This window comes from Aulostomus chinensis, chromosome 10, assembly GCF_037954235.1.
Source record: "Aulostomus chinensis isolate RoL2024-O1b breed Wild chromosome 10, RoL_Achi_v1.0, whole genome shotgun sequence".
NCBI lineage: Eukaryota > Metazoa > Chordata > Actinopteri > Syngnathiformes > Aulostomidae > Aulostomus > Aulostomus chinensis.
Genome location: NC_141329.1, coordinates 22,803,701 through 22,830,571, shown reverse-complemented (window position 1 = coordinate 22,830,571; position 26,871 = coordinate 22,803,701). Strand labels below are relative to the sequence as shown.

Sequence of the window (26,871 nt, the reverse complement as noted above, 5' to 3'; positions counted from 1 at the left end):
AGGGAAGCATGTTGTTAGGGAGAACATAAATTTCCTTAATCTCACCGGGGCCATAATGGTGTCACAGTAGGAATGTAATCAGCTCTTGCAGCAGCAGGGAAATCAGTACCGGAAAAATGGAAAGTAAGTTGGAAAAGCAAAGGAGTAGAGGTGACATGAGCATATCCCAAAGACTGGCAGCACTGATGTGGGTGGAAATGGAAAGAATCCCTTCAGTCGTTAAGAGTGGATGCTTCTACTATGATGCTCCAAGGATTTGTGAGCCTGAAATAAATTAAATTTTAATTATCCTTTTATAGATAAGGGACAATGAAGAAGCATATAATTAAATTCACTGGGTGACAAAGGCTGTATTCAACAAAGTAGGGCAGGTAGATTTGAATCTGAAAAAATATTTTGTTTTGTACTCTAAAATTGAGGTTTACTCTGAAAATCTGTGCAAACCTCCTCTATTGTACATAAATAGTGTGCGGCTGTGTGTCACGTTACTGTTGTATCTCTGCAATTGTTAATTCATTGTTTTACTGGTAGAAATCAGTTTAGTGGTGGTGAAACAATCATGGCTGCCGCAGAAGCAATCCTGTCACCAGATCGCAGCATCCCTCTTGAAACGAGACTTAATTCATCCAACTTGTCAGCATCTGCGTGTGTAACAGGAATCTCTCTCTCCCTTGAATTTGGTCTGCAGAAGATAAATAGATATGGATTTTCTGAATGGGAGATGCGTGGATGTAATTTTAAGATTTGTTAAACAATCTAGTTTGTGGAGAAAAGACAGCAGTAGTAATCCCAGTTGTTACTCAGAGTTTATTTATATATCTGAGAGATCTTGTATGAGATCCTGAGAGCATCAACATCAGTTATTTGGGTATCTAGAGAGAGTTTCTAACTTTGGTGAAAGTGCATGAGAGACCTCCTCAGTGTGTGTGTGTGTGTGTGTGTGTGTGTGTGTTGGGGGGTCAGGTGTAAGAGGATCGGATTCATTGATCTCTGTTCAGCGGTGCAGGTGGTGAGAGGGCATTTAGTCTATGTGCCTGTGCTGCAAAACCAAATCTGAAATCTAGACCCTCTTTGCATTGTTTAAGCAACCTTATGTAGTTTTACTGAGCGCCAGCAGCGTTTAGTAGTTGCTGCTCTAAAAAAAGTATTTGTCTTTTGATAAAAGTAGAATTTTCTGAGATATCTTTTCTAAGATATCATTTATCTATTGTCTTCATACAGGACAGGGACCCCAGATGTAATGAAGACCTGACTTCCACAGTCTGATGACAGCTATACCAGGGTGAAAAGATCCGTTCTCAACTCCTCCTGTGCCATTCAATCTCTTGCATGGGCCTACAGACTTTTTTGTAGTTGATGTCATGGATGATTGATTTTTAAAGTGCTCTTGAGAGCACTGTAACCCAGCACTGTTTCCAAAATGTGTGAGAGAGGAGAGCCATTTGGGCGGAGGGAGTCAAGAAATAACAACCAGCAGGATGGTGTGCTGGCCGATGGGGACGCTAACGCCAATGAAATCAGGACGGAGGATGGCAGGAAGACAGGCGATACCAGCACTCTGTTGGGAATGACGACTGAAACAGCAGAGCAAGACAAAGTCATCATCTGGGGTACGGATTCCCAGTGCGATGACCCCGAGCTGGCTGAGTTTGAGATGCTGGAGTGTCAAGAGCTGGAGGCCTACCTGGTAGAGGACGGAGAGGATTTTGTTGGGCTTGCGGAGCGTAAAGAGCATCATGATCAACCTTCCTCGTCTAGGAAAGAACAGGCACCAGATAACAAGAGCAAGGATGAGGGGAAGTCCATACAGGAATCCAACCATGAAAGCAGAGAAGCATCTAGGACTGATCTAAGCTCTGAAACCGATGGCTTTGTGTCCTGTCTGTCAACCCTTTCAAGCATGGTTACTGCTATGGACACTGTTGGGAGGACAACTGACTCCTGGCATGTTGCCTCTGGTGCATATTCAACAATCTCAGAAGATTTTACACTGGCTTCCCAGACTTACAACTCTGAGAGAGGAAAAGCATCTCAAAAACCTGAAAACCATCATCTCACCTCCGTAAAAAGCACAATACAAACACATCTTGATTTGAATTTGAACTCAACAGTTTCCTCGGAGGATTTCATATCAGAAGCACAAAAGAACAGTGGAATTGGCCCATGTACTGGGCTCGCAGAAGACGAGTACAGGAACAATAACAACCAGAGAAATGAAGCCAAGAGCGCTGTTTTATTAGAGAAAGGTTGTATTCAAACCACTGCAAAACTATCCCTCGAAGAAAGCAGCACTAAAATTGATAAAAGCACACAAGCCACCGAAGACCCCAGAGTGAACTATTCCCCAAAAACAGGTACAAAAGGGACTCAGTCATCAATTGAATCCAAAGCCACAAAGAAACAAGGATCATTTGATGGCACATTGAAAAAACAGAACTCCTTTGACAAAAGCTTTAAAAAACAGCCTTCATTTGAGAGTACTCTGAAGAAGCAGCCCTCCTTTGATAACACCTCAAAAAAGCAGGGTTCTTTTGATAACACTTGTACTTCTTCAAGTCTGGAGAGGAGGAAGCCATGGGGAAGCCCAAGTCGACCAGCAACTCCTACGTCCCCCAAAACTACCTCTTCTTCGCCCAAGAGACAGCCTCCTGGTTCACCGGCCAAGCCGCACGGTGTCAGGGTGCAGAGCTCAGAAGGCAGCAGCTCCCCTCATAGAGCTCTAAGTCAAACAGCCAAACCCCCAGGTAAGACAGGTGTGAGCAGTGGGATTCCCAAACCCATCGTGCCACAGCAAAAAGAGCCTGAAACCAGGAGGTCCTCACCCCCACAGAAGCCCAAAAACGTCCGTCCAAAAATCATCACATATGTGCGGAAGAATCCTCAACCAAAAGCACAAGACGCCCCATTGGAAACTACTACACACAGACTGTCTTCCTACTCCAGTCCCCCAGCTCATAAGGATCCAAAGGTTGGTCCTCAGTCTAAAGGTGCACCGGTGCTGTGCTCCTCCAACCTGTTGTTTGACAAGTATCGCCAGGAGATGCAGAGGTCTGGATGCTATCCTTCAGGCATGTCAGGGCTGAAAACTCAAACCAGCGCTGCCTCTCACACTCTGAATAGCAAGGTGGACAGCTTACACGAGGAGGGGACTGACAAATATACCCAGGAAGTAAGACCCCCAGTTCTTTTTATCTGCTGTAATGACATGGCTGAGCTGCTGATTTTGTTGGTTCCAGCTTAGTCTTGTAAATGCTGACGTCCCTCCATTGTGGTGTCCAGTTATCACTCTGCCATAGTGGGAGGTGCTACGCCCGGATGCAACGATGGTGCCTGTGTAAAATAATGTCGAGAGGGTTTTATCTTTACAACTACTTGCTGAAAGAATAGAGCAGACCCGCCTTGGTGCACAATCCAAATCTTTGTCAAAACTCATCAGATAACTCAGAGTGAAGGGGTGGAAAATTATGACTGAAATAATCCCTTAATGGCAAGTTTATACCTGGAACAATGTTCTGGTAAGCTAGACTTGTTCCAATTTGATGAAAAAAGAAGTCTTTAAATACCCTTTTTTGTGTTGCTGATAGCATCTTCATTCATGGTAATCTTACCAGTGAAAGAGCCATGTGAATACTGAGTGCAGAATATCTAGAGGTGGGTGGGATATGGACCTCACTGTATTTACATTTTCATTTGCATTTGTTGTTTAAAATAGCTACATCTTATTAAGAAGAGGCTACAAACACACAAAAAAACGTTAGACAGTTTTGAAGAATCCTTGAGGATGATGCTTTTTGATGATGCAGTTTCATCCTCTGACTTTAGGTAACAACATGAATGTCTAATTTCTTGTATATAATCAGCCATAATTTTATAGACTGAACAGTTGAATTGGTACCATCTCTCAACAGCATGTTTCCCAAGACGGAGGCAATGTCTACCGCTCCCCCAGAGCTCTTAGGCCTCAGCTGGGGTTGGGGGCAGTCACCAGACAGCCTACAGCCAAAATACGAGTCCAGCAAACAGGTCAGAGGTCAGCATCAGCAGGCTCCAGCCAGTCTGCTCAGGCTCCCGGGGGGTCCACCCAATGCCACCAGGACTCAGCAGGTGAGATGAGAAATTTTATTGACAAGGCACACCCAAAACAAAAGTTTGTTTATTTTATCATGGACATCAGTGATAAACTAACTTCACTCATCTCATTTCTCTGTGCGTCTATCTTATGCGCGTCCCTCCATTTTGTGGAGTTGCAATGGATGATCCCTCAGCTTTTTGCATGACGTGCCCTAAATTTCTTTCTGTCATGCTTGTGGGCGCAGAGGCTTGGCTTTTGGCATTAGAAGTCTTTGAAGTGCAAAGCATTTGAAGGCAATGTATTTCACATTCGCTACCAATTTGCATTGAATATTTTACCTGCTCACCTCATAAATTACAGACCAGTCAGCGTCCACATATGGTTTGTGCTATTTCATCATTTACACCTTATGTTAATAGAAAGCTCTGTGTACTCCATCTCGAGAAAACCATAAAGACTAAATTAATTCAGACTGTAGCTGTTGCTCATTCTAATCATCAAGCGTTATCTTGGTAGAGAGCTATTGAAGCTACAGCATGACTGAATAAGTCTATGATCCTGACCATATTTTAATCCAGAGCTGGCAGATTTAAAGATAAAATCAGCAGTAGTTCTCATCATTAACCCACTGCTTGTTTTCTAAACCGGCAGAGCAAAGCAAGTCGGGCCCAGAAATGTCCCCCAAGAACCCCCTGCTGAAATCAGGGCAGTCTGGTCTCCGTCCTCCAGGGTTCTCCACCCTGCCACCTGCCCGACTGGCTGCGTTCGGCTTCGTCCGGAGCTCCAGTGTCTCGTCTGTGTCCACAAACCAATCGAACGACAGCGATCCACGTCGCACATCTCAGCGTGAGTTACGTTTTCTCTTCATTGACAGATAGCCTACATAGCAATTTGTTTTAGTATTTTTGCAATGTTTAAAGCTTGGCTGAAGAGAGTCCCGGACAAAATGTTTCAGATATCAAGCAGTGCTCAATCGAATATAAAGGACACTCCATATTTATGCTTCATCCCGTGAGTGTATGAGTTCTCTAGCAGGGCGGCTGTCCCTTCCATCAGGCAGTTACTATAGTAACTGCCTCTCGCTTCCTTTGTTTTTTAGTCATTTACAACAAGCAGACACTCAAGGCTTTTATATATATCTTGCAGCATTTTAATAGTCAGCATTTGCTAAGACTGATGCCAGCTCTCGTGGACTAGAATTCAGTGGAGAATCTGATTGTTGTTACATAATAAAATGTAAGATAACTGTCAGAGCAAGCTAAGAAAATGGAAGTTATCTTTTTTTATAATTTTATTGACAAATCATTTATAAGTATATGTATTATAAGTCTCTGGTTGGTGTTTGTGTACTTTCTGGGCCAATATCTACAAATACTGCCCATTTATTCATGGAATATTTAGACAAATTGATGTTTCCAGAAAGTGTGCTCTGAACATGTGATACTTTCAAACAAATTATTTGTCTTCATTCTATTCCCCTTGAGGGTAGTTGTGCTGTAAATTCTCTTTTATCAAATGAAGCTGTCAAAATGTCTTTACACAACTTTATTGAGAAATTGCTTATTTCTTAAAGAAGACATGCAAAAGCATCACTGCAGCAAGGTTGTTGCTACCTTTTCAATTAACGTGGAATGTTTCTGTCAGGCTGGGGAGTTCAGAGTGAGGCTAATGCTCTAGTTCTGTGCTGCTACTTCTCATCGGCAGAATATTTTACATGCCATACCAGCACTGTTATTCTTTGTCCCTCAGTTCCAATGAGCTCCAACAAAAGCTCATGTTTTTACTAACCTCACGCTGTTATTCTGTCCTGGAAGGACAGTTATGCTGTCTACCTGAACTGAACTGTAAATCAATAAAACCATGTGAACGCTGCGTTTTACCAGGAGCGAGAACATTTATTTATTTTCTATTAAGATACAAACGTGTCTCAGCGTAAGTCATTTGTTGAGATACTTTGGGCAGAGACAGTCAAGTACAGCCCAATGAATTCATTATAGAACTCAAGCAAATTTGTATATCTCATTACAGATGATTTTGCTGTGTATCTCACCGCTGTACGATCAAGATCGCAAGTGGGAGGGCTGTGCATTGATTGTTTCAAGTGTGCTGGACAACTCCTTTGTCTTTATTACATTCACCAATATTTGTCAAAAATGATAAACACGAATGATTGTACAACGAATGCTAATGTGTGTAACCTCACTGACAACCGTTGCGCATCCTGTGACAACTTCCTCATGAGTGTCGCTGTGTGTTTTGCCAGGTTAAAAGCTTTTATTTTGAAGCTGCAGCTGAAAATGACAACAGGAAACGACACCACTGACAACCAGATTCTTCAGTCCAACTAGGGCTCTCATTAGGCTTAATTGAAATTGTATTATGTCATTTGGTAATAGATGGCGACTTAATAGACCTTTATTTAAATGTAGATTTAAATCCATTTGCAGATATAATTGATATAAATACACTGTCTTCACGTCTATTTACAAAAAAGGGTGACCCGAAACAACCAAAATCAATTACAACTTATCAGAATTCCTCTGGCATTTCTGTTGTGCTGTGTGATTGTATTGGAAGCACAAGTGTGACTGTGGCATGGTAATAACTTGCTCTGATTGCCAGATATGTCGATGGGCTCATGCTGTCCTTGGCTCAAGCGTATGTGAGGGCATCCTTGGAATCTTTTACTGCTTTTTTAGCAAGAAGAGGAAATCGTGTGTGTGTTGAGACTGTTTGTCTGCTTTAACTCACCTGTTAATCCACTGGGACATTGAACGGGACAACTTGCATTCTTTTGCTTCCAGCCAAGTTGTTTTTTTGGGTTGTTGGTTTTTTTTGTTTGCAAAAGCGCTCCAATGTGTGTCGAAGCAACTAGAATTCAACCTGTTGGTGGAAAAGGTCAAAGAGTGGACTCATAAACACGTTAGATTAAAGTGCAACAGTGCAGATGCATGTCAGTGTTACGGTGCTTTCACAACCCAGCGTTTTGTCAGTTTTAGTCAACCTCTCTGGTGCGAGCAGTGGTTTGATTCTGCTTGACTGTGTAGAGCAAAACAAAAAAGACACTTACTGGTATATTACTGTCTTTGAGCTCCGTCGTGACTGACTGTCTTCTTGAAAAAAGCTTACGAAGTGTAACATTGCAGATTAAAAAGAAAACTTGCCCTGCGTTCTTCTCCCCGGCCCAATTAAAGACACATTTAAAATGATGTCTATAAACCAATTATACTATAGGGAACAGTTTGTTTTGCCCCTGCCTACACTTGCCTTTTATATTGGCACTGAATCTCAAGAATCCATCCAAAGAAGCCAACAAAACTTTTGATATCAATTTTGGTCGCTGCAAAGTTTTTTTACAGCCTTATTTGATTACTGAATTGTCCCAAATCCTTACTAACTCCTATGGATTTTGTTTGCTATCATATGAAGATGAGGTGAAGAAATTATAACTAATCCATGCTATTCTGATTGCATCTTGTACAATATTTAATCACTGAGACAAAAGAGCAACGCTAAGAAATGCGGTATGTGTCCCTGTTGGCTCTCACTAGTCGTGAATTAGCCACCAGCAGAGTAAAGTCCTTCATGAGTCTTGATGTTGTAACACTGATCTCTGATCAGAGAAGGCAGCAGCGGAAGGATTTGTACTGTACATGAAAGCACAAGACAAGCGTTTATCAGTGTGTGTGCCTCCCGTGCCTCCCTCAGCCAATAAAATTCCTGGCGCAGCCTCCATTTTAGTAAGACCATGTTCAGGGGAAAAAAGCATCTGCTAGCTCTCCCAGGTGAATTCTCTGTGTTGCAGAGAGGACGGTTCCAGTTTCTCACTGGAGGTTTCACATAGCCTTGAGGCCTTTCTATATCGTAAATGATTTAATCTTTTCTTATTAATGTGCCTTCCTTTTTTTAAACCTCTAATATTCACCAGGAAAGAACATTTGAACATTTTCAAGTGTCAGCATTGAAGCGGAAACCTTTTTTAGCTACCCCTTTGATTATTTTCAATCAATCCATTCCATTGCAGTGAAGATTTCATTTGACCAGATGTGTGCTAAATATTCACACCGCAGCTGTCAGTACACTGCAGTACTGCACCACATGCAGTACAACAGCTCTGAAATATCTGTGGTTTCATGTTATATCAGAATGGTGTTTTTTTTATTTCAAAATCAAGCCAAATCACTGGTTTATCAAATATTGCATGAGAATCCTTTTAATTAGTTAATTAGTTAGTTAGTTCGAGGGGGTATTTGTTCTTGGTGTGACTACTTGTTGTTGCTATGGCTTCAGATCATTTGAGAATTATGCCTTTTTATCTCTGCACAGCACCACAGGCATAAAAGCAGATGTTATGAATAATTAAGACATTTCAGCGTTCTGATTTTTTGCTTGTCTCTGTGAATTTTACTACTCTTGAAAGAAAATGATCTGTAGGTACTCCTAAAAATACAACAGAAAGACAACACGGTCAAGGACCTTTAACGCTGGTTTTAAATTGGGGAACAAATTGCAAAATGAAAGCTATAAAACAATCACCTCCTGGGTTTTACTTTCAAACTGGCCAGCTGCATTAATTTATAATAAACTTAAAGCTGATTATGAGATCAAGGTCACAGGGAAAATATACCAAGAGAATAAGACTGTATTAATTACAATTGTGTACCTCAGTCTCACAAACAACTGCATGCTAATTGCATTCTGTCTTTTAAGGAACGGTCTTTGTTGCATTATTTATAATTTACCTGTTCATAATTGAAAAACCAATAACATCCTTCCTGCCCTGCAGATCCCAGCAATGACACACCTCAACACAAAGCCACAGCACCCAGTGACTCCTCCTCTTACAGTCAGACCCGCCCTCATCCTCCCAATGCCCCCAGCCTCCAGCGACGCACTCTGCCACCACAGCGCGGCTCTCCTCTCGGTATATTCCTGCAGCACTCAGCTAACGGGGAAAAAAGTGCTTGATTTCATGTTTAGTCTTGTTGTTGTCTCATGTGACGATGTTATAGAGCTGTTTCCACAGCTCAAGGTCACTCTGCCTTGTGATCATGTGAGTGCAGAGACTGGATGTGTAAGCAAGTGTGTGGGTATGTTTGTGTGTGTGTGTGTGTGTGTGTGGGTGGCAGCAGGGTGGTGGCAGGAGGAACGCTAGACTGTAGAGGGGACTGCTGTCTGCACTGACAGCTCATAGACATGAGCGTAGTGTATTACACCACAAGCCAGAACCAGACTCACTCTTTCCTCCGTACAATCTGTGTGAAGTGGAGCAGCAACTCCAGTTAGTGGTCACTGCACCTCGTTTCATCGCCTCTCTTTAGCGGTTTACCTAAGTGGTCCTCAATCTTTTTGATCTGTCGCATAATGAAACGAAGCCACTTGGAATACTCTCTTCACAGAGTGTGTGTGAATAGTTCAATGTGGAGTGTGAGGGGTTGAGAAATTTCCCTAGAAGAAAATGTAAAAAAGGTTGACGAATGGAATGAAATAAGGATGCTATTATTTAGTCATTGTTTTTCTTATTTCATCTGCTGAGATTGAATTAAACAAAGCACAGAGTTATTATCTTCAAAAGGCACAGAAAAGTACTGGATATGCAGAATAACCCTTGTCACAATGTTACTATTCATATATCATTGGAGTATTTTTAATGAAGTAGAATTGTGTAAGCACAAAGGCATTTAAACAACTGGACAAGGTGGAGCTTGGATCCTTATATTACACACCTTGAATTAGTTATAAAGTTCTGTGACTGTATGAATATGAAGATGCACCATATTAATGATTTAAAGAATAATTGGTTGTTTCTTTTTTGCATTTTAAAAACTGCTTCTTTACCTCACAGCTTCTAGAAAAGAGATGCAAAAGGACCCAGAGGCGCCGCCGGCAGTCAAGTCGTCCCCTAAAAGGTTTGCAGTGGTTTCGCCCAAACCTCAGTCCCCAGGTGAGTCCTCATGAATCCCATTGCTGCAGGTCTATGTCCGTTTGTATGAAGTCTGGGTGACATAGTGCTTGTTAATGGTCTTTTTTTTTTTTTTTAATTTACCTCTCTTTGTTAAAGGTTATGAGAAAGAAACAACCACTTTGTTTAACAGTCAGATTAGACAAGCAGATATACTAGACACACTGGTACGACTTATTACTGTTGGCACTTGTAGGCTGCATTTAAATGGTTTGCTGTCAGCAGGTCACAAGCTCATCATTCTGTGCACTCATGGTAATTCGCATTCATTTCATTCGTATTACACATGGGGCACATATCTGATATGTGCTTATTTAAATGTTGCACAAAAGAAGGAATTCGTTCTCATCCTCATAATTTTTCGCAACCATTGATCCATTGTATCTTAGACTGACTCTCTCTCTCTCTCTCTCTCTCTCTGCTTTCTGTCTCATACCATAACCCAGACTGCTGTTGTCATAGCAGCCAGTTACAGTAGCTGGGGTAGCTCCTTTAGCTGTAATCATGCTGGCTCGGATCACCGTAACTCAAGTCAGCATTTTATCTTTTACTCAGACACCAGACAGACAGAATACCTGAACCTTCATTTCAACTTGGATATCCGGAGAGCTCTGATGCAGGATATTTTATACCGTTACAGATGGAAAGTGTGTGAAAGAGGATATACAGTAGATGTTCATGGTGCTGAGCAGGGAGCAAAAGCTGATGCTTAGAACACCAGAAAATAGGATCTAGTGACATCTAGTGGTAAAGTAGGAGAATACAACCCCTTCACTCAACTTTCACTCTGAAAAAGGCTGCGAAGTTTTCCAGTTATTAAAATAAATTTCCCAAATTATCATTATCATCCATTATTGGCCAGCAGCAGAATCCAAATTCTTTAAAAAATGATCCAATTACATTTTTGCTGCTGAAAACACTGATGGAAAAAAACAAACAATTGTTGACTCGAAAAAATCATGAAGACAGAGCTGGAGTGCAGAATCGGTCGTCTCTTTGTAATAATAATTCAAGATTCTTAATTCAGTGTTTAGATATGTCTCAGTATCTCAATATGTTCCCTTCTTCCTCTTCGTTCAGTTCGTGGACGGACAGCGGGGGTCTCAACGGTTCGAACTGAGAGGGCCCAGGAGCTGGACCGGGCTCTGATCCAGCAGCTGAGGGAGCGTTGTGAGCAGCAGGCCCTGCAGTTGCAGAGCCTCCAGGCCCAGTTAAAGCAGGCCTCTCTGTGCATGAACGTTTTCACCATCACCACCCAGCACTTCTGCCATAAGGTATGGCCCAGCCTATTACCAGGCCTGACTTTAAGACCTTCATAAAACTTCTCAATTAAATTCACCGTATCTTTACATTAAAGCTGCACATTTTAAATCATAAAACAGGACAGCAGCAGGTGTCACGACTTGTTTTTCTTCTCTTTTCTTTATTGCCTGTTTTAAAGTTAATCAAAGTTCAAATAAATATTATATATTATGGCAATGTATCGCATGACACTTTGTAGTGTCAGAGGCTTTAAAATTTACAGGTTTTTGTTTTTTTTTTCACTTTCACCACCCTTATGTTTTTCAGGTTTTGCAGGCTGCTAACCTCAGATAGAAAGCTGTAAAAACCCATCGCTCTCTAGCTGCTAAACACACATGACAAACCGACACAGTTAGCGACTGGCCGGGGAGCATGGTGGAGCTCTTAGCGGCCAGATTTATATCCCTCTGAAGTTTATAGAAACACACCAAAAAAAAAAAAGCAAAGAAGAGTGAATGATAGGCTCGTATTCATCATGTGGATAGAAAGGGTGTTGACAGTCATTTTTAATAACTGCCTCTGCCTGAAACGTTTTGCATTGATGTTGGATGTATTACTTGCAATCTTATGCTAATTATGTTTAAGGCAAGTTTATAGATATATTAGATGTCCCGTGCAAACATGCAGCACATGCAGCACATGCAGCATTTACTGGAATAAAAAAGCTGCATCATCATAATTCAATTATTCTAGAGAATAATTATAGCATAGCATTTCTGTTTTATTGTTGATGTTTCTAAACACAAGGCTGCTGTGAACACTTTCAAAGGACAGCTACAGGAGGATTCAGGATGCTACTACAAAGTGTGCAACATCCCCACACACACGCACACACACAGTAATGACACCTGTAGTGCTGGTGTGCTTTTTTTGTCGGAATGACTTAATTCACAAAGCCAGTCGCTTGTTTTTGCAACCTTAATCTCGTGGGCTTTTGAAAATGCTGAGAATGAGTCTTCAGCAACAGTACTTCCAGGAAAAAAAGCTTGTGAGTTTTGTCTCAAGGAGCTTCATTGAAGAAGCCAAGTTTGTGGAGCATCGTCGACATTCATACGTTCAAGCGTGGGGTCATGCTTGTGTTTAACAGGAATCCTCCTGTTTTGCAAGTTCTCGTCTTTACCTGCCAAACTCAAAAACATTCTTTCTTCGTTCAGCTTCAGGTGGTACAAACAATCTGCTTGCATACTCTGATCTAGGGTTGCTTCTTCCGACTGGATTATCGCCCCCTCACCCATTTGTCCCGCTGTCCTTCTTGCATGTCTGACATTTCCCCACCCCACCCACATGTTCGCCACAGTGGAGGTGATTTATGACAGTAGAGCTGCTTGCCAGCACTGGGCTGCACTTTAAATTTGACTGACACAGGCAGAATAGGACTAGTTTATAGTTCTGATGAAATAGCAGTGCAAGGATTGTTTATGAGCATTTCTTTGTGCTTACTGTGTGAGATGATCATCACAGGGAATCTCGGTAGCCGGTCCTTCCATCGATGGAATATAGAATATGCCATTTTCAGATATTGGGCAAGATATTGTGTTTCGGCTATAATATCTCAGATTTCCCCTTATTGCGTTGTTAATTTCTTGTCTGGATGTTGATGAATTTTACACTAATATTCTATTGAGTGAGCATCAGCATCTTTTAGATGTTGTGTATTTTTGATTGAGCTTTATTATCAGATTTTTTAAATTATATAATATTCTTAATATCCAAAGCCAGTATGTGGATATTATTGCAACAATGAAAATTATGGAGATTGTTTCATTTCTTTCTGTGTGTGTGCGCTTTACTGAATTGGACAACAGAACAGATCATTGTCCATTTATTGATCCTCTCTCCTCCCCCATAACCTCCTGCTTGTCCTCAAGCATGCAAAAGACCCCTGTGTGTGTGTGTGTGTGTGTGTGTGTGTGTGTGTGTGTGTGTGTGTGTGTGTGTGTGTGTGTGTTTGTGTGTGTGTGTGTGTGTGTGTGTGTGTGTGTGTGTGTGTGTGTGTGTGTGTGTGTGTGTGTGTTAAGCCTTGCCATAAATGTGATACTGGGCGTGTTGGCGGGGGTTTAAGGGGAGGGTGTGCAGAGCTGGGCAAGGGCTGGCAGTCTTTGTTCCAGCAGGGATAAACGCAGAACGCAAACCAGGAAATGAGGTGAGGCTTCAGTCTTCCCATCTCTCCTCCCCTCTCCTTCCTCTGCTTGGTTCCCTCCCCCCGTCCTTCTCTCTTTCTGTATCTCTCTGGCACTTTCATCTGTCACTGCTGCCTCTCCAGCCAGCCCAGGGATGCTGCCGTCTGCTAGCATAGTATGGGCCATTGCTGCTGTAGGCTCCATTTCCTCTCGATGCTCTGTCTGGACAGTACGGTAAAGCTGGGATCTTCTGCAGTCAGCAGGCTTGTTTCAGCATCAATGATTCCTTTATATATGTGGCTGTGGGCATGTGAGTGAGAAGGCTGAGTGTGTCGATCTTTATGAGCGTTATATTCACTCGTCTCCTAGTGACAGAGCCGGTGCAGAGAGTGGGGAAGCTTTACATCAATATGCTGAGTCAAAGCAGGCTCATCTGTCGCACTGTTATGCTTTCCTTAGAGTTTGCAGAGATGCAGGAAACACACTAATGTTGCTTTGCTTTATTCTTACATCTGTATTTCTATATATTGTGTCCATCTTGCATGTATTCTGGTCACCAAGGCTGATTTACCTAGGATGCATCATCCCTACTTTATAGTACATCACATTTTAGCTTTTTTTTTTTATTTAAAGCTTTTAATGTTCCTAGTGAAACTGAATACATGGGTACAGATTGCGAAGTGGTTCATTAAATCATTCGAAAATGAGCTGCCTCGTTATAAAAGCCTCATATATACTTTTGCATAAGATGAAATCAGTGCTGCTGTCTGATTCTTTCCAAAATAATTTATTCATCACAGACAATGCCAGATATGAACTAGTTTCAGCTTCTAAAATGTGATGTTTGGCTTTTCTTTTTTTTTAATGAATATAATATCCGTTCTTTGGATTTTGGTTAGATTGCTGCTTGTTTCTCTTGTTCTTTGATTACTATCCTCATAATTTTTTCCAAACTATCGATGAGTTGCAAAAATATTCAGTCATAACCAACACTGGACGTGGTCATTGGTTTCTGCCCTGTAAGTGAATTAGTTGCCATGGGGAGGGTGGAGATATTTGATGGAAGAATTAAGATGCATGTCACACAAGTCCCTGGAGATAAAAGTGGTGATGGGGGCGTCTGGGCAGGACTGAGGAGGAGATTAAAAGAAAAAAAACCAACCCTCCACTCATCCATTGTCCCTCATGAGGTCACTGTTAGGGCAGTGACATCATTGCTGCTGATCTTATCTCATACATATTTTACCTGTTGCCCTTTCTTTGTTGCTTGTTAGGACCGTGAGCTTTGCTTGATGTACAGTAAAAGCTACAGTGTGGACGTATTTCTGTGTTTTTAGAGATTCGATGATCAATAGTGATTTAAGTGTCTGAGTAAATCATGCCTCTGAGGGTGTCACATCATAAAGTGTCCCCAGTGGATCCATGGAGAGGAATTTAACCTTGAAGTGGTGATGTAAATATAGTAATTTACTTTTAATGGAGGCTTAATAGTGTCTTAATTATACTTTCTTTCTTTGGTGACCTAGATCAGGGGTTCCTGAAATAAAAATGCCAGCTCACCCCTCCCCCCCACCCCACCCACTATCCCAGGAGATGAAGGAGGCATGTATACGTAGAACAGGCAGGAATAGGCTCATTTAAACATAGAATTCAACTGCTGTATTTGTGATAAGTTATAATTCTGTTTTTGCCTTCAGAAACAATTCATGTCATTTTAATGACTTCTAAACCTGTTTTTATTTATGGAAATCATCTTTCAACCCCTCCATGTGTGTCACGTGACCCCCGCTGTGGGAACCCCTGACTTAGATGGCAGTTAAAGACAAAATAGTACAACATAGAAGGGATACATATGGCGAATAGGGTCGGGTGCTTAAGCAGATACTGCTTCTGGTACCAGTACCTAGAATTTGGAACCTCCAGCAACAGCCCATCCATTTAGCCAGTGTTGTCGATCCCTCACTTGCCATTTTAGTCTGATTCAAAAATGGTATAAAGAAAAAAAGGAGGTCTAGATGATAACAATGTTTGGATATCAGAATAACAGCGTACTACTCTGGCTCCAGCCTTCTGAAATGGAATTTTCAAAAGCGATTTCGATAAAATATAAGAATGTGGCATCAACTGATTTGACATGAATTGCTACCCTAAAAAAATACAGTGTGGGGTACCCAACTCTTAATACAAACAGAGAAATACAACAAGATATAAATCAACTTCAGTCTCTGTTTTGTTTTGTCATCCACTATAATGTGTTTGCACCAGGTAGCACGCCATTACTTATCATCCATTATAAAATGTGACGGAATGATTCTCGAGTGTCTGTGCAGGACATTGTGGCATATTAACTATATCAACCTTTTATTGTTATTTTTATGGCCTTAGACAATTTCACTTCAGTGCAAATTAGAGCAATGATATATTACGTTATACTTTTTTAATTCAAGGGTAGAAAAATTAAAAAGGCTGGTGTTTTTTTTTTATTAGAGGAAGTGTTTTTCACCTTATATTTTCATTCTGTCAGGACGAGTTCTTTGCAGACCCATTTTGTCTATTCATTTTTAGGTCTGGACTATTTTTGTTGTAATCTTAGAAAATAGCATAACAACACATGTACAGCACTAGTTTTAACTCAGAATATTTTTTTCCCCCATCCAGAATTAAATCACAACAGTCAAACGGCATTAATGAATTAAAAGTAAATGTAACTTCTATGATTGAAAGGTTATTTTTGGAAGGATTTTGTTTTTTTTTTTTCAAATCAGGTAGAATTAGTTAGCTGTCAACTGAGTGTATATTAATTCATTTCACCTCGCTACAAAGTTTCAGTTCAAGAGGTGTGTTTGTACTGTTCACAAGTGTTCACTGCTGGATGTGTCTGCATTTCAGAGCGAGAGTGCTATCGTGAAGGAGAGGGAACTGTCCCTGGAGCTCGCCAGGATCAGGGATGAAGTGGGTAAGTGGGATGGGGTGAGGTAGATATGGCACCGCAGGGAGGAGGGAGAACAGTGAGTCACTCTCACCTCACAGCACAGCACATCATGTATAATACAGCAGAGTGGATGTGCTGGTCCCCGGGAGACCACTCTGCTGATGGAAGTCTGGATTGAGTCCTAGATTTTCAAGGGGCTTCTATTTACAGTGAAAATTTGTAAAAACTGTCACATCCATCTGAAGCACCCATGTTATTCAGTGATAAAACTCAGATTAAATGTTGCTGTGCACAAAATCCATTGAAGTACATGAGAGATTAAAGATTTTATTAATAAAACAACAAGAATCCCATTTTGTTATCAAGGGACATAAAAGTTTCAAGTCATTTATTTCTCGAATGAAGCACTTTCGTGTTTGAAGAGTTCACTAAAATATGAAGCAAATCCTTGAAAGGATATCATTGATTCCTCAAGAAATCAATAATCCCATGTGGCTCCCACAAGAAGTTAGCAATAATATCCAAAATTTAATAGAAATCCAGTTTAGATCACATTAAAAGCATGAAAACAAGAAAGATACAGTGAAACACTTGCTGAGTTACAGCACAAACAGCAAGAGAGGGCTTTAACCTACATTTTGTTCTAAATTATAAAGGGAGGTGTACCTCCCAGACATCCAGATGCATTGCAGTTATTCTGTGGTTCAGACTCATTCAAGAACTCATGAGTTAGACAGTTGCATCACTGCTACTTTTTATTTCATTGTCTGTTTTTGTCACTCTTGTCTAACTTAGTGTGTGTGGAGGGAGGATGAGGAGGGTGCTGAGTTTGGAGTCTGGGGTCTGAAGGGTTCCAGGGTCTAAGGGGGTCCGGGGTCTGAGGGGGTCTGGGGTTCTGGATGACAGAAATCATATCCGGTGCTGCAATAGCTGCTCTATATTCTTTTGTTGTTTTGGATTATAATTTAGGCCCTCGTGAAACCAACTGCAACTGTTCATTGTGTTGCAGCTTTCAGTGTTGCACACTGGGAGAAACTGCAGCAGGAGAAGGAGGAACTGGAGCGCCATTTTGAGGCTGAGCTGCAGGGATTGCGGGCTCAGCAGCAGAGGGAACTGGGAGCACTGGAGGAGAGGCTGAAGGCGCAACATACGGCCAAGACCAAGAAACTGCAGATCCAACATCGAGCGGAGCTGGAGGAGCTGCAGATCAAACAGCACGAGCAGGTGTGTGTATTTGATGATGATGATGATGGTAGTGATGACGATGATGATGGGATGCATGAGCTTCATCGAGGGGGGAGTTCATCTGTTACTTTCTTGGCTCAGATGGAGGAGATGAGTGATAACCATGAGGCCTCCTTGATGGAGATGGAGACAGCTCACAATAACACTCTGGCCACCCTACAGGAGGAGCATGCCAGGACTGTGAAAAGTGTGACAAAAACTAGAAATCACTCTTCTTAACTGACTCACTCTTCTGCAGGTTAAGAGAAATAACTTTTTTTTTCATGTCAGATCTAAAGATGGCGCATGAGCAGCAGAGGAAGTCTCTGGAGGAGGAGTTTGAAAAGATCAGACTGTCGTTACAGGTAAATTCAGCCCCACACAAACCACTATATATAATCTGATCTCATCCATTGACAAAATCCCCACATAAATGCTCAGGTAAACACAGATTGGCGCCATGTGTCAAGTGTTACATAACTGATTCAGGTTGCATGTGTTTCTTTCTTTACATTATATGTTTCACGTTGACTTGGATAGAAAAATAATGTGTTTCAAAGAAAAAGAAAAGGTAAAGATTGGATTGATACTGGACATAAAATAATGTTCCATTTCTTGATACTGTCATTTAGTATGGTTGTTACTATTATTATTATTTTAAGCACGTGACAGTAACTTACATGTTTATAATATCTGTCTGCTTAACAGGATCAGGTGGACACACTGACATTTCAGAACCGCAGCCTTCGAGACCGAGCGAAGCGTTTTGAGGAAGCTCTTCGCAAGAGTACAGATGACCAGATAGTGGTATGGCAGAAATAAATCTGAAGATGTTTGTTGTATGTTTTGGCTGTAAAGATTAACGTTGGTTTAATTTCATGTTTACAGGATGCTTTGGCACCATATAAACACATCGAAGAGGACCTGAAAAGTCTCAAAGAAGTTCTAGAAATGAAGAATCAACAAATCCATCAACAGGAACTTAAGATTTCTGAACTGGAGAAAATAGTAGGCTTTAAATTTCTGGCTTTGTATGGCAACCAAGGAAACATTTGCAACTGTAGTTAGTCATTGAAGTTAAGAAATATTTGTCAAAACATCACAAATCAAGTGTAGATTCAAGTTTGAGTTATAACTAATGTCTGAGCAGCGAATGACAAAAATAAAGAAGCACTGTCTCACTTTTCACATAGGCAATATTTAGAGGAAGAAATGTGTCCATTGTATGTCTGAATCATATATTTGCCTGTTTCATTTCTCATAATTGGCCTTTTTAGCATTTGAAGAATTTAAAGTTGTGCGCCTTTCCTCTGTGTTTTTGAGCAGGCTGAAAAGAATGTGTACCTGGAGGAGAGGGTGCAAGTGTTACAGCAGCAGAACGAGGACCTGAAGGAACGAATAGACAAGAACCTTGCTGTGTCCAGGTCGGACCTGGTTAAATATTTACTGATACAGACTGAAAGAAAATGAGCAGGATTAAAATGTAGATGAATTTAACAGACAAAAACTGAAATAAAAGTACCACGAATACTGCAGCATGTCCAGCAAGTGACTTCATGTATTTGTGTCACTAAAAGTGCTGCATAAAGGCATTACATGATGGTTTTTATGATTATATATTTTAATGATACTGACATTTTCAAACATTCATTTGTACAAACATATTCTTAACAAAAGATGGAATCTGACTGCGTTCGAACCAAACTTCCAAACACAAACATAGATGACTAAGTAATAAACGTGGTACATTATAACACTGCCATCTTATAGGAGGAAGAATATGAACATCGTTGGTGTATTGCAATGGATAATATGAAGTTCAGTAACCAATATAGAAGAATAAACTGATTTATTTTGCCTGATCCACCATGCATGATTGTCTTTGCATCACCAAGTTGCTTTTTTTGCATTTAATTTGGTAAAATCACAGCGAAGGTATATAGCGCCACCATCCCCGAGTGCCTGCACACACCTGCAGCACAGGGACACACATGCTATCAGGAGTAACTTTACCTTGGCATGGCATTCAGTCAATCTCAAAAATATAACCCATTTTTCCTCTACATAAGTTCTGTCATGCCACCAAATTAAAAAAAAAAAATGAATCCATAACTTAAGTAATTCTGCAAGCAGAAAGACAAATGCTGGTGATCCCGTCGTTACCTCCCCAGAGGAGGTAATAATGTTAGTGATTAATTATAGTAAGAGAGTGTCTACATCAATCAATGGATAAAGATGGGAGAGAAAATCATTAGCAATTTCAACAGGATTGTGGATGTGCATCTTTATAAGTGTGAGCTAAATGATGCATATTCATGTCTTTGTGTGTGTTCAAACTACATCTACACGTAGTGCTTTGTGTCACGCTCCTGGATTATTTCCCTTTGATTCAATTTATTTATTTATTTATTTTTGACAAGCACAATCCCTGGAATGTACAGAGAATATGAGCCCAAAGCTAGCAGACACTTGACTGTCTTTTCCCCTCAGGCAACTCTCTGAGGAGAACGCCAACTTGCAAGTGCACGTGGAGAAGGAGAGCAACGAGAAGAAGCGTTTGAGTCGCACTAATGAGGAACTGCTGTGGCGTCTCCAGACAGGTGAACTGAGCCCTCGCATGTCACCCAGCGGCTCCCCCATCCATCACCCCCCCTCAGGACCAGGCTCTCCTGCCCGCCCACACTCCTACCATCAATGACTTTCTCAATGGAGAATCGAACATGTGGCACTGGAAGCCCTGATTTTTAACATTCTTTGTTCTTCTCCATTAACAATGTAGGATTTTATGAAGTTGGACCAATAGCTTGTTTGTTAAAAGGCATTTCCAAAGTCAAACTCCAGGAATTTTAATGGCTGACATCAAGAATTGTAGTATTAATCACGCCTCTTGTGTTCTGAGGAAATCTGCTGTCAATTGTTTTCATACACACACACACCTCAAAGCCCTGTGAGGCTTTGATCAAGATCGGACTCGCAGGGTCTCATTCCCATTTTTTGCCTTCATTTCCATCTTTACCTTCTCATCAACACTCAGGATGATGGATATACAAAACATAGCAAACATCAGAAGTGCAACAACAAACACAAGAAGCGCCTTTTCCGTCCATTTTCTTCCACCAGCAACGTCTGTCAAGGCACAGGAGTGAATTAATGACTACCTAACCATAAACCCTGGCAACCATCCATCCTCTCTTCTCCAACAGCTGGATACCAGTTTGACCTAAAAATGCAACTCATAAATCCACTGAACTGCCAACATGCTGAATTATTATTTTTAATTTGTAAAAAAAAACAAACTGTACATTTATCGCTCTCTTTAAAGCATGTCGTGTCCTCCAGGTGCTTCATTTTAGTATCTAGTGTGATGATATGGAGGGCCAACACGAGTAACCTCCTTTATCTTAAAAAATAGTGAACAGAATATATTGACTTACATAGAAATAATGACTAACAATGACAAACTCTTTTAATGTGAGAAGGTGCCCCTCATCTTTCCTTTGCATCAGAAAATATTAACATTTCGAGAACATATTGACATTTCCTACAAAAGTGCAGGTTTTGTGGAAACCGCCAAAGTTGTACTACTAATTCCTGCAAAATTAGCCATAAATTGTGCAGCGGGTGTTGTTGAAATGTTTTAACAAAGTAATTCATGTTTTGTTTTTTCACACTGTTTGAAATGCCCCTTTTCACAGCAGCCATTTTGGCATGTCACCATAAGGTAATGCACAAGTGTAATTAGCAACATTAATTATGGCGCTGTTCCACTTAGCTGGGCCATACCTGGGGTGCAGCTTGACAGGGATGAACTGGACTATAATTACCAAGTTGGTAATGTGATCAATGCCAAAAGTTGTTAGGACTGAATTGGAGGCTTCCATTTCAAAATGGCTGCTGTGGAAAGAGCCTATCCTTTTCTTTTCTTTTTTCTGCTGCTTGTTTCTGAGTGTACCTCATCATTGCTGTTGCAGCTGACGGGCATAATTGTTTTTCTTTGTTGGTTGAATTTCTCCTCTGAAAAACTCAAAAACCAATATGAAGTAAAACACTTGTCTGGCGTCAGCTTTAATTCCCCATTTTCACTCCCGATTGACTTAAAGTTTCTCAAAATGAATCCAAAATAACAAAAGTAAGCATGCACATTCCCGAGTTGTTACCTCATTTCTCATTGTCGAGAATAATCTCAGGCGAACTCATCGAAGGGAAGCAACTGCCGTAACTGTTTTTATTTTAACATATGTTCATGTTTACATTTCAACTGTCTGTTCCATGTCTATCATTTGTGTAGAATTATTTGGATGTACAGAGTATGTACTGTATACATATTTTAAAGAGCGCGATGCAGTCAGCAAATATATAAGATCTGACTAGGGAACTTTATTAAGATAACATATTAATCAACCACGCCGGACACATGAAATGTGGAAATCTGTGCAAACAGGTTGTAGGTGAGTTGCGTTTGTTATAACAGCAAGTTGATTATGTTTAACCAGCTTGTCACAGATGGTTGTACTGTGTTCTGAAAGGTAGTGGAAGTTATATTTCTCTCCATCAGGTACTCCGATTGCACTGATTGCCTCTGTGTCCTGTGGACATGAACTTGTACTCATTTACTGAATGTTTGTCCCATGTAAGAAGAAGAGTTTCTTGTTTACAGTTTACGTGTGACATAAGAGAAGGCGCGACGTTGATCAGAATGCTGGTGTAAAGATTGTATTCAGTATGTCCACAAAAAAAAAAAAATCATTTTCTGGATAAACGCATGTCTGTAGGGTTTTTGTGGTTTATTTTGTGTTTTTATATTTCATATGCACTTCATGTATTTATTTCTATTGTCCTCCTCCAGAACTGCAACTGTAGCTTAGCTGTTTGACAATATTGTGGTTAGTGATACAACACACAGTCTATACTGTATATGTCGCACTTTGTATTTAAGTATTAAATCACAGTAAGAAAAGAATCGGACAAATGCGAGAGTTTGTGTGAATGCACGTTTAAATATATTTAAATAAGTTAATGACTTACAGCCATTCTTTTTGCGTTAGTAAAAATAGACAAGGTTCTATGATTAAGAAGTGCAGAGTGCAATCGAGCAGCTAACATGCAGGACCTCTTGTACAAACAAAAGATACCACAGAAGCTTGAAGGAACACAACAACTTTTTGGGTATCACACTTATTTGCCATTGTCCTCTGTGCCGGACAAGAAGATATAATGAAGAGGATTTTTTTTTTATAGGACAAATCAAAATAAACTTGAACTTAAATACACAGAAGAGGAACTGCAGGTTTGAGAGGGCAACAATAAGCATAGTTTCTAAAAAGGTTGGTGTGTCCCTTTAAAACGGTAACAATAACAATGTAGCGAAAATGGCAGTACAAATCTGATTAAACTGAGATTATTATATGAAGGAAATTTAAATGAATCACTTCCCATGCATGAAATTCTGCAGTATATCTATAGGAAGAGGGAAGACAATGGTGGAGTTCTTCTCTGCTGCGATGGCGTTGAGGGTCTGAAGGTATCGCAGCTGAAGAGCCGAAGGTGACTCAGCGATCACCAGGGAAGCTTCTTTCAGGGCCCGAGAGGCCTTCATCTCTCCCTCCGCAGCGATAATCTGGAACAGAGACCATTCTTGATCATGGCAGACTGAAATGAAATATTCCATTGCAATGGTTCTTCTTTACCTTGGCCCTGGCCTCCCGGCTGGCCTCTGCCTCTGCTGCCATGGCTCTCTGCAACTGCTGAGGCAACTTCACATCTTTTATTTCAACACGCTCCACCTTGATACCCCACGGATCGGTGGCCTCATCCAGAGATTCCTGGGAGAGAAATGTCACTTAAAACCAATACTGCAGATCAATTATATTTAAATAAATTACTCTGTGTGTATCATTTGTCTTTGCTTTATGCCATAATAACTCCCTGATCAACACAATCGTCAACACCGTTTTTTGTGAAATCGATGACAATTAAGGAGCTTTGAGTAAAGACAGATCAGAATGTGCTGGTTTACACCAGAATGGACATAATATTGAGAATGAATATTTAACACTATATGAAGGTATGAGGTTCCAAAGCCTAGTGTTCGAAAAAGTTTTTTAAAAAAAAGGACAGTGTGTCACGTTTTCAAGTTAAGGAGAACAAAATATATGCAAAATAAACAAGTGAGTGTTTTGTAATGGCGATAATGACATTAAAATGGCATTTGAAAAACTGCATGGTCTCATATCCTGTTTGCAGACAAGGAATGTATGTATAACATGTTCTTTATTCTTATTTTTAAACTTCAAAAGTTGATTTAGGGGTTAAATGGGAGTGTTGTGGGAGCTGGATTAAATTAAACTTGAATGGTAATTCTTGATCACCAAGCAGTTTAAGCCTCACCTGCATGCTGAGGGATATTCCCTCTCTGTCAGACAACAGCTCTGCGAGGTTCTTGGTGCCCAGAACATTTCTCAGGGTGGTTTGAGCCAGCAGCCTCGTGGACGAGTGCGCGTTTGACACATTGGCCACAGATGAAATGGGACATTGTATGCGGAAGTACACTACGCCGTCCACGGACACTGTCACTGAGTCTTTGGTCAGAATCTGCAGAATATAATCAAACATCAGGTTATGATGCTGTGACCAAATTCTTTTTTACAAATAGTCATAGGCCTAAAACAGAGATTCTGACACGCTAAAAGAGCCTCGTAGAAAAAAAATAATTTCTAATGACACCATTGACGTATAAATGATGCCTGGTTTCTTACCTCTTGTGGAGGGATGTCAAAGGATACAGTTCTCAGATCAACTTTTACAAAGTTATCAGTGCAGGGCAGAACAAAGAAAAGTCCTGGTGAGAAATAAAGGTCCATCTTTTAGTTTACAAAAACTACAACTTTTTGCACCGTTCATCGCTACACATGTTGCTTTTAGATGCGGCGAAGAAAACAGAAAACTGGACGGGTTTTTAAAGGTTGCTTCTATGGATCGTGGGTAAGATGCAGAATTTGACAAAAGAGGCTTCTGGAAAATCTCGACTGTTTACCATTGACGTTTCTCCATCAAAATACGGCCAGTGTCAAAATAACCAACTGCTCTCTGAGGAAGTTCAGTCAGGTTGGATATGCAGCTACTGCACTGGTTTCCCACTGTCTTATCTCCAGCGTTGTCATGTCGAGCCTGCGGGCCTATCTATGTTTTCATTTTCTACCTGATCACAAACCAGGCAGCTGTAAAGAGCCGTACTGGAATCAGAAACATACCAGGTCCTTTAGGTTTCCTGTCTGTGATTCGGCCGAGCCTAAAAATGACAGCTCGCTCGTACTCCTTCACGATCTGTGTGTTAGGGGCTCACAATCAGTCATACAGAGAGGAAAAAAAAGACAAGAAAGAAAGAAAGAGAGAGAGAAATGTGGAAGGGAAAAAGCATCTTACTACATGAAGCCACATTAGTGGACAAAATGCACCACTTTAAGGTTATGACCCATGTATCACATTGCAAATGTGGTATTGTATAACACCAGGATTAGATATCAGCTATTGTCTTCTACCTCTCTCATACTGGCTCAATTTAATCAATGTAAATATACTCTACCTTCACACACATAAATATTGTGAGAGGGAAGGTTACTGCAATGAAGATGAGGGAAATGATGACCAAAATCCAACCAAAACACCCGAGTCTCCCTGAGTTTTTGTCTGTAGAGGAAACAGAAAACACTTCACAGGCTTCGAGCGGACAGTTGAGAGTAAGTCCATGATTCAGTCTGCATCGAATCCAAAGTATCAATTCTGTTCATGCAGTTATTTTAATTAGATGCTCTCTGTTAAAGGTAACACAAAACATTTATCAAAAGCTGGCACTGAATTGTTGGCACTCTCATTTGCGACTAATGATGTAATTAATCTCTAAGGGACACCAGAAATCCGCTGGAGTCCTAAAATGTTTACACACTAAGCTGGATACTACTGTACCTTGACAGAGAAATTGGACTAAATCGTTAAAACATCGACCTGTAAGTGAATATATCACATTTCCTATGATAATAATAGTAATAATGATGATAATAATAATAATGATGATAATAATTCTTTTCCTTGTCTGAGCCTCTCACAGCTAAAGGAACACTGACAGTAAAGTCTCACTATTTAACAGATCAAATATATATATATATATTTTTTACCTTCAACATTCTCCATGGAGCTTATCTGGAGTTTACCTTGCGTAACCATCTCAGCCGTGCTGGACGTTGTTGAGATCATTACAGAGTAGGTGGTCCGTGTGATGGATGGAAGGCAGCGGCTCTGTCCTTGTTTACCAGTGTCCTCTCCCAGAGAGGTGTGGCTTATCTCCTCACCTCAGTGCCATTTGCTTTCCTTAAACCCAAGACACACAAACCCGTAACACCCAACGGATGATATGGGGCCCTCTGCCTTACCTCATGGGTGCCAACTGGTAACATGAACCATGGATCCCAACAACCTCTATACGGCTGGTGTATTGGAAAGCTTAAAGTTCACGTCTTACATTCAGGTATAGGAGTCCGACACCTGTTGACTGCAGGTGATGAATAATGCAGGACATCCAAGTCAAGAAACACGAGAACAGTGGAGAGGATGCAAGCCTGCATCTTATCCCTTATCACCGTAAATGTGGGATGTAAAGTAAAGTTAGATTAAAAGACTGTACTGTCCGACATGGTGGTGGTGGTGGGGGGGGGGGGGGGGGGGGGGTATACAGACAGGAAGGGACAAGGAAACAGGATCAGGGTTAGTAGCATGACTATAGCATGAACAACATATCTACACAGTAAAAATCAATAAATAAAAAGCTAATATGTTGGTCTCTTGTGTGTGTGTGTGTGTGTGTGTGTGTGTGTGTGTGTGTGTGTGTGTGTGTGTGTGTGTGTGTGTGTGTAGAACCAGGAGACACAAGAGAGCTGCATAGAACCGCAGTTCTCTTGTGTCTCCTGGTTCTACACACACACATTATTATTCCAAAGAGAACTGCGGTTCTATGCAGCTCTCTGTCCTGTGCGTGTCTCAACAGAGCTGATACATGAGCAGCTCTGTACCATCATTTTTCAAGGGGGGGGGGGGGGGCTTTCATAGATGCCACATGATACTCAGTCACATGATTTAGTTACACGATTGTACATTTTTATGAGTTACAGCTTTACTTACTCACATTGTCACACACATTGTAGACTGGCTTTGCTCTTTGACATAAGATGCAACTGTGATACTTTCATTTCCAGGATATTTAAGGACA

The 26,871-nt window shown here is 40.8% G+C and overlaps 2 protein-coding genes across 8 annotated transcripts in view; one reads left to right on the top strand and one right to left on the bottom strand.

Moving 5' to 3' along the window:
• The window catches only part of mtus2b (microtubule associated tumor suppressor candidate 2b), a 23,848-nt gene extending 1,360 nt beyond the window's left edge, over positions 1 to 22,488 (top strand). For 2 of the 4 annotated variants that reach the window (XM_086216489.1, XM_086216490.1), the window contains exons 2-15: positions 1,222 to 3,169; positions 3,909 to 4,104; positions 4,724 to 4,918; positions 8,859 to 8,996; positions 9,918 to 10,016; positions 11,115 to 11,308; positions 16,346 to 16,412; positions 17,398 to 17,612; positions 17,715 to 17,820; positions 17,904 to 17,977; positions 18,321 to 18,419; positions 18,501 to 18,620; positions 18,936 to 19,036; positions 20,103 to 22,488. In XM_086216489.1, the coding sequence (XP_086072615.1) occupies positions 1,421 to 3,169; positions 3,909 to 4,104; positions 4,724 to 4,918; positions 8,859 to 8,996; positions 9,918 to 10,016; positions 11,115 to 11,308; positions 16,346 to 16,412; positions 17,398 to 17,612; positions 17,715 to 17,820; positions 17,904 to 17,977; positions 18,321 to 18,419; positions 18,501 to 18,620; positions 18,936 to 19,036; positions 20,103 to 20,310 (3,561 nt within the window). In that variant the 5' untranslated portion in view covers positions 1,222 to 1,420 and the 3' untranslated portion in view covers positions 20,311 to 22,488. The remainder of the gene's footprint in view (positions 1 to 1,221; positions 3,170 to 3,908; positions 4,105 to 4,723; positions 4,919 to 8,858; positions 8,997 to 9,917; positions 10,017 to 11,114; positions 11,309 to 16,345; positions 16,413 to 17,397; positions 17,613 to 17,714; positions 17,821 to 17,903; positions 17,978 to 18,320; positions 18,420 to 18,500; positions 18,621 to 18,935; positions 19,037 to 20,102) is intronic. The other 2 variants (XM_086216492.1, XM_086216491.1) reach the window with 2 other exon arrangements.
• Positions 21,434 to 26,871, bottom strand: stoml3a (stomatin (EPB72)-like 3a). 4 transcript variants are annotated; one of them, XM_086216498.1, is made up of 8 exons: positions 26,788 to 26,871; positions 25,784 to 26,283; positions 25,195 to 25,298; positions 24,863 to 24,935; positions 24,368 to 24,450; positions 24,000 to 24,203; positions 23,300 to 23,434; positions 21,434 to 23,229 (listed from the first exon to the last, which is right to left on the bottom strand). In XM_086216498.1, the coding sequence occupies exons 2-8, from the start codon at positions 25,860 to 25,862 to the stop codon at positions 23,038 to 23,040; spliced, it is 870 nt and encodes a 289-aa protein (XP_086072624.1). In that variant the 5' UTR covers positions 25,863 to 26,283; positions 26,788 to 26,871; the 3' UTR covers positions 21,434 to 23,037. The 4 variants fall into 4 exon arrangements, with proteins under 4 accessions (XP_086072624.1, XP_086072625.1, XP_086072623.1 ...); XM_086216499.1 differs by having other exon boundaries at positions 25,784 to 25,976; XM_086216497.1 differs by lacking the exon at positions 26,788 to 26,871 and having other exon boundaries at positions 25,784 to 26,444.